Genomic DNA, 13440 nt, shown 5'->3' with positions numbered 1-13440 from the left:
AGATGATTTCAAATCAAAAAGTTGCCAATTACAAAGTTTCATAACTTTTCGAGATCTACAAAGTTTCTTTAGTTGTTTGGTCATCTATTCATCCGACATGGTCGTTCTAACATTGTTCACAAATCTTATATATCTCTCTTATAGTTTTATAAACTACAAGAGAGATATGTTAGTTTTGTGAACAAATTTACTTTCACTTTGTCATATGAAGAAAGGACCAAAACAAACATTGTATATCTTGATGAGTTATACAACTTTGTAATTGAAAACTTTTTTATTTGAATTAATTTACTGCTTTAAAATGTGCTTTGAAATTTTCTTTGTCTAGTGTAAAAAAACACTCGGCAAAGAGCTTCTTTGCCGAGTAAAAAAAAACACTCAGCAAAAAAGCTTCTTTGCCGAGTGTAAAAAAACACTCGGCAAAGAGTTTCTTTGCCGAGTGTCAAAAAAAAACACTCGGCAAAGAAGCTTCTTTGCCGAGTGTAAAAAAAACACTCGGCAAAGAACTTCTTTGCCGAGTGCTTTTTTAAAAGCACTCGGCAAAGAAGTTTTTTGCTGAGTGCTAAAAAAACATTCGGCAATCCACTTGGCACTCGGCAAAGAGCGTGTCTCCGGTAGTGAGAGTGCATTCAGAAGTTCAGATTTGTTCGTTATTCAGATACCTGAGTGCTTGTCTTGGCCCTCCTGATGAGCACTAGTGCGCTGCCCCATTGCTAGTTTGCTACAGACTCCAGCGGTGGCCATCGGTGGTCGGAGCCGCGGGCGCGCCGTGCCTGAACCGGTGCTTTAGCGGAGAATCCGGGTCCTGCGGGCGGACGACGAGGGCAACTTCAACCCGCTCGCCCACCTGAGGAGAGATCGATCGGCCGAGCTGGATGAAGCGAATGCCTCAGGCATCACGCTGTGCGTGCGGGCCCCCTCCCAGGGGCGGCTGACCCCTCTGTTTGTCGACCAAACTGCCAACGAGGAGACCATGGAGCATGGACGTTGTCGTCGTCACCACCGGGTCACCAGGTGACGACTCTGCTGTTTCTTCAGCAGTCTGTGCAGCAGTTCGTATCTGTCTCTCTTCTCATGAAAAGTGATTGTTAAGTTGATCTACGAACTTGAATAGTGTGTGGTGTTAACTCACATGCTCGGACTTTGCTATTGAAGAATCAGTAAACTTTTTGCTGCATGTCAGATGTTCAAAAAAATCATAGTATTATACTGATGACAGTACGTAGATAGAGGCTTTGTTCGCTTGAGCTTATCGGTTAGAATTGACCCTGCTTTTCAGCCATGGAATATGTTTCTCTCTCACAACAAATCAGCCTTACAAATCAGCCGCAACCACGGTCCAACGGAACAGCCCAAGAAATTGTAATTTGCCTACTACATGCTTTAGCTCAGATGTACATATACTTTTCTGTGGTTTTGAATATACCTGGTTGGCTAGTTGCTGCATCTGGTATCCTCTTCTTGGTTTGTTTGCATTGGGTCCTTATTTAGTTATTTTAGCCATTTAGTTTCAAATATTTATATTTCTTTTGGGGTTCTACATGTGCTTCAGAAAATGATATGCTTTATTTGCTTATGAGTTTGGACTAATCTGAAACAAGCTACAGATGAGGAGGTAGATTGATTGAATGAATTTAATGATTTTGCTGTATTTAACTTTTTCTGTTGAATATCAGTGTTTTAGTATAGGCTAAAAATATTCAGAATGTAGAAACAAATGGATCCGTTGTTACATTGTCAATTCACAAAATTCCATACCTTGTTCACTGTCCAGGAATTTCAGTTTTCTCTGTCTTGTTCTGAACTGATGTTTTCCCCCCGTTTTTACTTGCTGCCTTGTGAGTTCAGCTAGGCTTTAGTGTACCCAAATGTTATTGCGCCGTAGAGGAACACCGGAGCAAGACTTTTGACAACAAGGTTCAGAATCAAAAGTTCGCTGCTTAGGAATTAGGATACGATGAGATGACAACTGGCATTTCTTTTTTTGTTCTAATTAATAGGTTTAGAAAACTCAGCAAGCCCTTTCTATGCTTGGTACTAGTAGGGTTGCCTTGAGGTTTCAGAACTTGAAAATTGCTGAATGCATTATGTGGACATAAATGCTCGTACAATTTTTGCAGAGTAACAACCGTTGTAGTCACTGTCTTCATGGAATCGTTACGGTCCAAATTTTCTGAATTTAGCTTATATTCATGAACTGAAATCACTGGTGTATCATTTGTATGGTGAACAAATATTATGGGCAAAATTAATTCGAAGAGTTAAATGCATCGTTGGTCTATTAACTTTTACCCATGTTTCACTTAGGTCCATCAACTACGAAAGTGACTTTTCAGGTCCATAAACTTTTAAAGTGATGCATCTCTAGTCCATATCCTTTCATTTATCTTTTTAATCTGACGTGGTAATCCACGGTGTCGCTGCATGCATGCACTGCGGGAGCGGTACGGCCGAGCAAGCAGCCCAGCCTACATGGCGTGGCGATCGAGCCATGGGGCGCGGCCGGTGCGATGGGGACACGTACGGGCCAGGCCACCAGCAGTCCAGCACGCACGCATGCCGTTTGGCAGCTAGCGACCGAATCGCTGGGAACTAGCTTGCCCATCGAGCTCTGGCCGGCCTCTAGTCTTCCCGGGAGATGGTTATGCACAGTAAGCAAGCACCATAGGCCCAGCGGCTGGCCGGCCAGATGCAGCAAGGTGAGGTGGTGAGCTGCTGGACTCGCTCGACCAGTCGACCTAGCCTACCACCTGTCCGAGCTGCTGTACCGCTGGCACTTTGCCAATGTCGAGTTCTTCCCCACCGACATCGACGTCGTCCTGTCCAACGACCTGTCGATGGGCACGTTCCTGGCCCTGCTGTCGGGGTCGTCGTCGTGGACGGGACCGGGGTAGGAGGGCGTGGAGGCGTTCCTGGCCACACCGCCGCCGTCGTGGGCCGTGCTCAACGTGTGGAACTGCATGGACGCGTGCTGGCCGCGATGCTGCTCCTGAAGGGCGACGACGGGCGGGCGCGGTACACGGCGGCGGATGCACTAGCGTTCGTGGTGGCCAGCCTCGGGAGGCCCGGTGGCGGGTGGGGCGGCGGCGCCGGCATGGGGACCGGGGTCGGCGAAAGGCTCCGGAGCAGGTGGGCCGCGCTGTTCCAGCGCGCGGGGGCTCGGTGCAGCTGCGCTGTCGGGAGAGAGTGAGGCCGGCCGGCGTCCTCCTCGCGTGACCGGCCACCGCTGTCTGTCTCGTGTCTCGTGCGAGAGCACCCATGCAGTGGCCACCCATGCCACAGCGCCGAGAACCCAAGCAGCGCGTGCGTGCGACACTTGGACGGACGCGTACACGTCACCAGGGGGCCATCCCATCGCGTACCAGTAGAGGGCGTCGGTGTTGTGGCTCATGCAGGCGATGATGCCGTTCTCCGGGAAGTTCTTTGCGATGGAGGCGTCGAGCGCCTAGTGGTACTGCCTGGTGAGCTGCACGTGGCCGCCGTGGCCCGTGCCGAGCGTCTCCAGGATGCACTGCACGTCCACCTTGATGCCGTCGACTCTGGCGGCAGCGAGGTACGCGTGGAGCTCGTCGTAGAAACGATACACGGTGCGCGGGTGCACGAAGCCGAGCCCTGCACGGTGAGCACGTCGGTCTTCATGCCGGGCTCGTTCTCCATGACGCCCCGCGAGACCTTGGGGAACTGCATGCTGGAGCAGTAGTGCTTCGTCCCGGGCTCGCCGGGACGGACGCCGCCCCAGTAGCCGGTGATCGCGTGCCAGACGTAGACGTACTTGAGCCCGTACTCCTCCTTCGCTGCGCGCACCACCGTCTTGATGCCGGCGGCCGGGTCGTCCACTTTCTAGAACTTGCTGTTCTCCTTGATGCCGGTGAGACGAGACAGGAAGGGCGGCTTGTCCTCTCCGGTAGGTTCGTCGATGTCGGTGGTGGACTTGTCGGTGCCGACAGACTGCCAACCGTCGTCGATGATGACGAACTTGGGAGGCGCGCCGCCGGCGATGAGGCTGTGGAGCCCGGTCTCGACGCCCTCCTGGGTGACGTCCTGGTAGAAGGCGTCCCAGGTGCACTAGCCGAAGTAGTCGACGATGCCCGGGAGCTTCTTCTCGGTGCGGACCCGGAATGTCCTGAGCGCGGACTTGGCGGCGGCGATGGCGCCGGAGATGGCCGCAAAGGGGTCGGACTCCGCGGCGCCCACGAAGAGCGCGCGCTCGAAGGACGCAGCGCATGTGTCGGCGTCCCCGCTCTCGACGCAGAGCTCCAGCGCGTCGCCGGCGCCGCCTTGGAGGCTGGCACGGAACGCGCCCTCCACGAGGGGCAGGAACAAGACGAGAGGTCGGCCGGAGCTCGACGGGCAAGCTAGTTCCCGGCGGTTCGATCACTAGCTGCCAAACGGCATGCGTGCGTGCTGGACTGCTGGTGGCCTGGCCCGTACGTGTCCCCGTCGCGCCGGCTGCGCCCCATGGCTCGATCGCCACGCTATGTAGGCTGGGTTGCTTGCTCGGCCGTTCCACTCCCGCCACGATTAAAAAGATAAATGAAGGGGTATGGACTAGAGATGCATCACTTCAAAAGTTTATGGACCTCAAAAGCCACTTTCGTAGTTGATGAACCTAAATGAAACATGGGTAAAAGTTAATGGACCAACGATGCATTTAACTCTAATTCGAACTACAAAAAAAAGTGAACACAGAAAAACAAGGGCTCCGTCGGCGTGCGGGATCAGCGGCGGCACGCCCGGTGACCGGGATTTGTGATCTATCACGCCATGATCGCCACCTTTCTCTGCTATCCGTTGTTGCACTGCTCTTCAGAGTACGTAGCCGTTGACCGTTGTGCTTGTGCCACTCTTGCGGCTCCTCTTGTCCTCCACGGCTCCACCAAGAAGCCAAAACTGAACTCCATTTGTATTAGCATGCAAACAGGACAGGACAAAGGGAATAAGGAATGAACACGGAGAACCAAAACGGAACTCCATTTGTATTAGCAGATCGACTTGCGACACATTGCAGGTTCTCACAGCCCAACAGACAGTGGCAATCCATGCCAAAACAAACAAACAAAAAAGAGAAAGAGGTAACCACAGGACTGGCATTCCAGTACTGGAACTGCACACACATCTCCGTAACAACTAACGGTCCCGGTATGATTGTTCCTTGGCTTTCATCAACTCAGATGAGAATGGATGAGATGTCCATGACACAAAGCTGCAGGCTCTGCTCTATGTATCTGAAACGCAAGATCGAAAGAAGCTTCCACATGTTGACACGAGGAGTCGGGCTCTGGGCTCTCTGTCTCACCTATGGAGAAAGGGGGGACTGTATCTCCGGCTCATCATCAGCTTGGCCACCCGAGTTAACATATGATTCATCAGATGTTGGTGGTGCCATCTGCCATGCCCTCCAGTTCTCGACCGACGCGTCCGTGTCCCTCGCCCACTCCAACCGGGCCTGGTTTAGCCAAGAGTTAACAGACTGGGTCACCTGGCACTTCTTTTCCTCGGCGTAAGACTGTGTCGACCAAACATTATCTGCATGCATGGAAAAGAGCAGCAATACATAAGGGTCAGCAAGCATTCATCATTCCAAATCCAAATGCTAGTGGAAGTCATAGTCATGATTCCTGAATCAAATCTTAGCAAGAGGAATATATAATGACTGATGCCAAACAGAAGAGTAGTGTTCTGTTCATGCCAGATTCAGACTAAATCAGCGATTCTATTCTAAATGAGTATTCCAAACCCAAATGCTAAAAAAGCATGCAAAAGAGCAGCAATTAAGGGTCAAGCAAGAAATAAAAAATCAGCAATCAAAATCCAAATACTCGCGGAAGTTATAGTCATCATTCATGAATCAAATCTTTTTCGCAAGAAGAATATATATATAAAGAACCGATGCCAAACAGAAGCAGTGTTCTGTACGTGCCAAATTCAGACTAATTTAGTGACTCTATTCTATCATCTATACACGCTGTGCAGTTGTAATCCTAGTGTACATAAGTAGTACATCTATGAATGTAACGAACATATTTCTCAATGATAAGACAAAGGCAATGAATCGGAGAAGCGCACACATGTCACGAGGATCCCTTGTAACATGATCAGAGTGTAAGACAGTAAGCATGCAAACTGAAACTGGAAATGCGATCATATCCATCAATCCGGCATAAACCAGTTCAGATACTACTGTTACTAGCATGCACATAGGCCAATATGAATGTCGGAAACGACCTAGCCAGTCTAGGTATGAACACGCACAATTTACAGTTGAATGCCGAGCATGCAGACACACAGAGAGCATCAAATCGAGATTTCTAGCAGCCATATGCATGGTGCATTCGATCGATTCAGTAACCGAAAGCAAGGCAAGTGGATGCGTCAGAACTGAGCAACTAATGGGGACGTACACGCGCATACCATCTGGTGAAGAGTCGTCATCGCCCGGAAGCGTGGGTGGAGGTGGCGGCGGCTCCCAGGCATCGACGATGGGGCGGGAGGATGGGAACCTGAGTTGATCACGGTCTATCAGGCATTCCTTGCAGGCGACGACCGTCTTCTCGCGCATGTCCAAGCCGAAGAGCTTCGAGCCCTGGAAGAAGTAGACGACGTAGTGGTCGTTGGGGTCGACGAGGGCGACGTGGGGCACCACGTCCGGCAGCAGGCCCGCGTCAGTGTAGGTCTTGTTCTTCCAGATTTCGGCGAAGGCCACCTCGTACTCGAACGTCCATGCGTCGGGGCCCTCCGGGTCGTCGAGCGTCCACATCCGGACAGTGGGGTTAGCCGCGGGTAGGTCGACGAGGTCGTCATAGGAGAGGCCGCGGATCTCGACGAAGCGCAGCTTGCCCTCGCTGGGCCTGACGCAGCGGCGCTGGTCGATGAGGGTCCTGATGCGGGGGTCGAAGCCGACGTCGCCCTCCATCTCGCAGTCGTCCGGAAGTGGGAGGAAGCGCAGCTGGGGGGACTCGAATGGGGGCGTGCAGGGGTCGCAGAAGAACACGCTATAGGCGAGGGCGAGCCACCAGAGGTGGCCGTCGTGGGCGAGCACGCCAGTCTCGGAGAAGGGGTTGCGCATGCTGTCCTGTTGCAGGTTGAGCCCCCTGATGAACCACCGGCCTTGGGCGGTGGAGTAGCAGAGGAGCCTGTTGGGATGGTCGTCGGAGGTGGTGGGGTGGAGCTGGACGACTACGTAGTGGCCGCGGTGGTGCGGGTCGGCGATGAGGCCGATGCTGAGACGGGGGCGGATGTCGTGGCCCCTGGCCTGGATATAGGAAGACACCGGGGGGAGGATGGTGACTGTACTTCTGTGGGTGTTGCAGAGGAAGAAGTCCGGCTGGTTGCCTTCGACGACCTGGAGGAGGATGCAGGCGGAGCGGTCGGTGGCGAGGATGTAGGCGGACAGCGGCTCGTCGTTGCGCCTGGGGTCCGGGGCGACGCGAGGGTGCAGCACCATGTAGGAGGGCAGCGGCGGGTCGTTGAGGTCGAGCAGCACGTCGGTTCCGCCGACGATCTTCTGGGCCCGCTCGTCCTCGGTGCCGAGGAGGACGGCAGCGGAGACGAGGGCCACCCACTTGCGCTGCGGCTCTGACTCGGGCTGCTTCTCCGCTTCCTGGCCGGCACGCGACGACTCCGCCACATCTGGCGCCGACGACGACATGGCTGGCGGCGAGGCGCTGCACTGGTTGGGGTGGGCTTGGGGTGGTAGGGGGGCGAGTCGGTTGCGTTGGTTTGATTTGAATTCGTGATCGGCGTGCCTGATGGCTGCAAGAGGAAGGGGATGGGGATTTTATAGGCGGGCGTGGCTGCGCTGCGCATCCATGGCAGCAGGCGACGGGCCCACGGGGGCGTTCTCCATTCCTCCTGGACGCTTGCACAGCACGGAACAGGGTGGGGTCCACGTGAGGTCACCCGAGGAAGGAAGACGAGCAACTGGATGCACGCGGTAGCGACTAGCGAGGGCCATGGCCGTTGATCGTATCACACTATCACACGAGTGTACCGGCGCTGCTGCTTGTATGCCGCATGCAAGCCTCTCATGAGCCGTGCTGTATACATGAGTCCATGAACATTAGCTTTTTTTCTTTGAAAATTTTCTACTAGAGTAGGGGTGTCTTATTTTGCTCTCTACACCTAATTTCATGGCTTCTCCTTCTCCGATGTCCTCCTAGGCTTTGGGGTTTAGAGATTAGGGATTTATGGTTTTGTATATAAGGCCATGTTTAGTTCCCACCAAACTCCCAACTTTGACACTATGTAAAAAGAAGATTCCCCATCACATCAAACTTGCGGTACATGTATGGAGTACTAAATGTAGATGAAATCAAAAACTAATTGCACAGTTTGGTTGAACTTTGCGAGACGAATCTTTTGAGCCTAATTAGTCAATGTTTGGACAATAATTCACAAATACAAACAAAATTACTACAGTGTTTACCGTCGCATCGAACACTGTGCAAATGCCGATTCCGGCGCCAACTAAACGTGGCTAAGTTGTCTCAAAAGAGAATCTTAAAGAGTGGCAGGTCAGTCCGTCAGTAGTGGTGGGCTCGAGTAAAGGGGTGTTTGGATCCCGCTACTAAAATTTAAAAGATGTATTGAAAGGATGTTGCATAGGGTGTTCAGATACTAATAAAAAATAAATTACATAATCCGTCAGTACTCCACGTGACGAATTTTTTAAGCATAAGTAATCCATCATTAGCAAATGTTTACTGTAGCAAAACATTGTCAAATCATAGACTAATTAGGCTCAAAAGATTCGTCTCACAAATTAGTCGCAAACTATATAATTAGTTTCATAATTAGTCTATATTTAATACTCCATGCATGTGTCTAAACATCCGATGGGACAGCGACTAAAATTTAGGAAGGGCAACCAAACACCCCTTAAGGGTGGAGGCGGCATTACATCGTCGAAATTGGCCAGGTATACGTCGAAATTGATCGGGTATACAGTGGCAGCGAGGTGAGGCGGCTCGTTGGTATCACCGGCTAGGAGGCGGTGGAGACTGGTTGGGCGTAGGGTAAGGGTGTGGGCCGAGCACTAGTGATGCCCCGATTGGTTAGTAGTTCTAGTGGAAGAGTGGTGGTGGAGGCAGCTTGTGTTGGCAAAGTCGATCGGGGATGCAGTAGCAGCGAGGCGAGATGATGCACTATGTAAAAAAGTGACATATCCACCAGCGCACCTACAGACACCAGCACAAATGCACGTCTGTAATACGAGTTTACAGACGCATCTTTTCAACGCGCGTCTGTAGTAAGTCGCTGATGAGGGTCGCCGGTCCAGCAAGGTGTGTAGTTGCACGGCAATAACATGAATCGCTTACCTGGGACGCGGCCAGCCAATGCGCGTCACTAGTGCAATCTCACGGACCCAAAATTTTTATACATTCCAGCAGAGCACCGGACACTTCGCGTCCGCTCCCGTCCGCCCCAAGCCACCGAGCCCCGAGTCTCCGTCCGCCTCTTCTCCCTTCCCCTCCGCAACTCCTCCCCTCCGAAGACGGCGGCGCCTCCCTCCGCCAGACTGGTAGACGGCGCCTCCCTCCTCAACTCCTCTCCCTTCCCCTCCGCAACTCCTCCCCTGGAAGACGGCGCCGGCTCCCCGTGCAAGACTGGATGGCGCCGCCTTCGTCCTCCAGATCCGGCCGGTGGCTCCTCCCTCCTCCAGATCCGGCCGTCGGCGCCTCCCTCCTCCACACGGAAGGACACCATGTTGGCCTCGGCGTGGTTGCCGCCAGCGGGCGAGGAGAGGCAGGAGGCGGTGCCCGTCCGTCAGGTACTGCCGCCGCCCTACGCCGAGCTTCCCATGTCTTCTTCGGGACCGTTGCCGATGACGGGAACCCACCACACCAGGTATGCCCGCTCCTTCTCTTCCCTTCCTGCTGTGCCAAATTGAGCACCGGAACCCTAACTTGAGCTATTTAGCTATTTGTATTCGGATCTGATGTAATCACAAGCATGGTTTTCTTTTTCGGCCGAAATCTCCTGATATTTTCGATATATTCTTTTTATCCGTAGGAGCCGATAAGAAAATATCTATCTTTTTCGTACAAATTTTGTTTAAATTTACTTAAATTCAAATTAAATTTTATTTAAATTTGATCCGATATTTTCGATATATCATGTTTATCCTCTTTATCTATGACATCCGATAAATTTTAATTTCCGAAAATGAAAACCTTGATCACAAGTGTGTACATGTATTATGCCTACTAACTTTGATATTTGTTTTATCACCCATGTCAATTGGGTGAAGGGCGGGCCTGGTGCAAGCGGTAGAGTCTTACCGCCTGTGACCGGAAGGTCCCGGGTTCGAGTCGCGGTCTCCTCGCATTGCACAGGTGAGGGTAAGGCTTGCCACTGACACCCTTCCCCAGACCCCGCACAGAGCGGGAGCTCTCTGCACTGGGTACGCCCTTTACCCATGTCAATTGGGTCTACGGTTTAGTGATCTCTCGTTAGCTTTGTATCTTGCTACATGTATCTGCAATGGAAACTGATGATCCAATTATCCTTTCCAATGGCTTTGCCCTCTGCTAGATTATCCTTTCCTCATCAAATGGAGCTGCTCCGAAGGTATAGATGCAGCAACACCTTCTGAAATCTGAATCGACGATGCTGCAGCCAGGTAGGTCATTCTGTGCCCTCCAGGTTCAAAAATTTTCATCTATGTGTTGTAGTTATCTTCCGTGAGTGCAAAGAAGAGAATGTATATACTGAGATATGCTAAGCTGCAGCAGGTCATGTCTCTGTGGTATATCTCTTTGTTTCTACTGTCTCAGTATTAGTGTACTGCATAGCCTTCTGTTTTTATATAGTCCACTTATATATGAACTGAATAATTTGTAGTCATAGGTAAGTCGAAATGAGCATATTTAAGTTCTCACTTTCTTATAGTTCACTTCAGCAGTTAGTTATTTTGAGAAGTGTCTTTCTTGGGATTTTGGCCTATATTCAGGACTACCTGACAGGTTAGTGTCTTTCTAAGTGTCTATGTTACTTTATTCTTCTCTGTGGTTTCATACTTTGATTACCATCCAACACAAAGATTTTGTTAGCATGTAATTTGACTGGAAGGAGGATCTTGGACTGGTTCGATCTATTTTTGGTGGATGTGTATACAGGGAGGAATTCTGCAAGTAGTTCAAGGAGAAGAACCCTAAGAACGAGTCTGTTGCTAAGTTCTCCCAACATGGAGTAATCTGTTATTATGCCTAGTGTTCTTCAACTAGATACTTGAGTGATTTTACTTTAGTAATTTGATTCCTGGAAGTATATGAAAATTTTTAGGTTGGCCATCTAGTTGGGCATCATATTTACTACTGCACCATCGTAGCTTAAATACAGTGATAACTCTTCTTTTAACAAGCAGGCGACTTGCCCTTTAATTCTCTCCCTTTTTGGCAGGTTTAGTTAGCTGTGTTACTATTGATGGGTTGACAATCCAAGCGAACTGTTTCTGCCAAGAGGATTACTATTGACTCTAATTGGACATAGATTTCTAAGGTAAGATATCAAGTATGTACATGAATCTGACAATTATCGTGCTGTACCTGATCAGTAACTAATGGAAGTATCACTAGAGATTTTACCAGTGACATTTAATTTGGACTTGAAATATCAAAAGTGTGTTCTAAACTCCACTCCTTAGGCTTCCTTTCTTGTTTTACCAGTGACATATTTAATTTGCTCATGTTTAGACCTGGGTCTGGATCATGTACTGGTAACTGGTTCATAGTGTTTGTAGCTGTCCATTTATTTCCTATAACTAAAAATGAAGGGCAACCAAATTTTTAGAAAGCAAGCTGGTTCAGGGTGCCCTAGTTTTGCTAAGTTGCTCTGAGTTGTGAACAAGCTGGTTCAATAATATGATATATTCTGTTGCTCCTAAAAAGTAGCGCCAGTACAAGCCTTGAGGTTAATAGTGCATATGTTGCTATTGTGATAAAATTTCAGGTGCCCCAAGGAGTTGTTCTTCAGACTTGCACTCTCACGTCAGGCATGCTGCTTGCTGGAGGGCTTCTGTTTAGCCAGGTAAACACTCCAGAATTCTCTGGAAATACTTCAGTTCTTGATATGGTTTTGATATGTTTGATAAAAATCCATGAATAACTTGAGTTAGCTGCTGTAAATGTGACACTAACTGTAGAACTGGCCACAAGCAGTTATGCATGTCTTCCTTTTTTTGAGAACAGAACTTGGACTTAGTGTTTGGATCAGTGTCATAGTATTATGTGTCACTAACTGTAGAACTGAGCTTGCTGTTAGACTCGTAGTGTTTGGATCAGTGTCATAGTATTATGTGAAACACTCTTAAGTACACTGCAATTTCCTTCTGTTATTGGTCTTAGTCATGTTATATCTGTTCTAAGCCACTTTACTGGTCCGATAATATGATATATTCCTTGGTACTTTATGTTATGTGCTTGCTAGTATTATAGCACACATGAGCTGATATGCCTTTTTTCATCAGGGTGCCGAAAACCAGATTGCAAGCAAAGGGTTTGCTGCTCTCGATGATCTATCTAGATCACAGTATTGTGAATGTGTAGCAAGCAAAGCTTAAATTAGTTGCTCTATCCATGTACATTAAGCCTATCAGTATAAAAAAATCAGTGTTATCTGCCTAATATTGGATGTATATATAAGAACCTGGCATTGGAATTTATATTTTTGTTTGTTTTTCAATTCATTATCACAGACACGTGTTGGTTATGCGCGTCTGTGATGTGGGGTTGTCACAGACGCGTTTCGACTATACGCGTCTGTGATAGGGTTACTACAGACGTGTGTTTACTCTAACCAGTCTGTGTTAAATGTAATCACAGACGCGGGTTTGAATATCACAGTCACTGCTGGTACACGCGGCCATAGTATAGCTTATTACAGTGTGTTTTCCGTGCATCTGTAATAAGGTCTTATTATAGACGTGTTATGGCAGACGTGACGAAACATGTCTATAATGTCTCTAAAGGCGCGTCTATGATGATGTTTTTTTACATAGTGATGTGTTGGTGTCATTGGCCAGAAGGTGGATTAGACCGGTAGGACGAGGTAAAGATGGACGAGAGCACCGGCAACAAGTTAGTACAGGTGGCGGCAAAAGATAAAAGACGATGGTGGCAGCGTTACGTTTTTAGTCAAAATCACTAAACTTTGAAGTGTATTGTATTTCCAACCATGCATTAGTTTTAAAAATTGTTTCATGATTATGTATATCTAAATTTAAAGTTTAATCATTTTTTCTCCAACAACGTGTTGGTTTATAGAACCGTTTGGATCATGTCCTTTGTCTTGCCATGTATATCAGAAAATTTAATTGATTGTTTAATTTAAATTTTAAGTGTCTCTCTCTAACCGTGCAGTGGTCTATAAAATCATTTTGAATCATCTTTTTATTTAAACTCAAAGTTTTCGGTGTATTTTTCTCTAGCCTTGTGTCTTTGA

General features: G+C 49.0%; 1 protein-coding gene, 1 long non-coding RNA gene and 1 pseudogene across 3 annotated transcripts; 1 reads left to right on the top strand and 2 right to left on the bottom strand.

The window, feature by feature from the left end:
* Positions 1 to 3034: 3034 nt before the first annotated feature.
* Positions 3035 to 4460, bottom strand: LOC136510617 (probable galactinol--sucrose galactosyltransferase 6; annotated as a pseudogene).
* An 836-nt stretch (positions 4461 to 5296) lies between these two features.
* LOC136509949 (uncharacterized) lies at positions 5297 to 7648 on the bottom strand. Its single transcript, XM_066504530.1, has 2 exons — positions 6412 to 7648; positions 5297 to 5526 (listed from the first exon to the last, which is right to left on the bottom strand). The coding sequence occupies exons 1-2, from the start codon at positions 7646 to 7648 to the stop codon at positions 5297 to 5299; spliced, it is 1467 nt and encodes a 488-aa protein (XP_066360627.1).
* A 1706-nt stretch (positions 7649 to 9354) lies between these two features.
* LOC136512834 (uncharacterized) lies at positions 9355 to 12659 on the top strand. 2 transcript variants are annotated; one of them, XR_010773231.1, is made up of 5 exons: positions 9355 to 9846; positions 10250 to 10402; positions 10534 to 11499; positions 11950 to 12027; positions 12467 to 12659. It is a non-coding gene; the product is annotated as an uncharacterized lncRNA (long non-coding RNA). The 2 variants fall into 2 exon arrangements; XR_010773230.1 differs by lacking the exon at positions 10250 to 10402.
* Positions 12660 to 13440: the final 781 nt, after the last annotated feature.

The sequence above is a fragment of the Miscanthus floridulus genome, chromosome 16 (assembly GCF_019320115.1).
Source record: "Miscanthus floridulus cultivar M001 chromosome 16, ASM1932011v1, whole genome shotgun sequence".
Taxonomy (NCBI): domain Eukaryota; kingdom Viridiplantae; phylum Streptophyta; class Magnoliopsida; order Poales; family Poaceae; genus Miscanthus; species Miscanthus floridulus.
This window is presented reverse-complemented; position numbering and strand designations above follow the sequence as displayed.

What these genes read in the sequence shown, in the direction of transcription:
- LOC136509949 (XM_066504530.1), bottom strand. Translation starts at nt 7,648, where the DNA reads ATGTCGTCGTCGGCGCCAGATGTGGCGGAGTCGTCGCGTGCCGGCCAG. An exon ending in TGACGACTCTTCACCAGATG is followed by an intron (nt 5,527 to 6,411) that starts GTATGCGCGTGT and finishes CCATGCATGCAG; the next exon opens with ATAATGTTTGGTCGACACAG.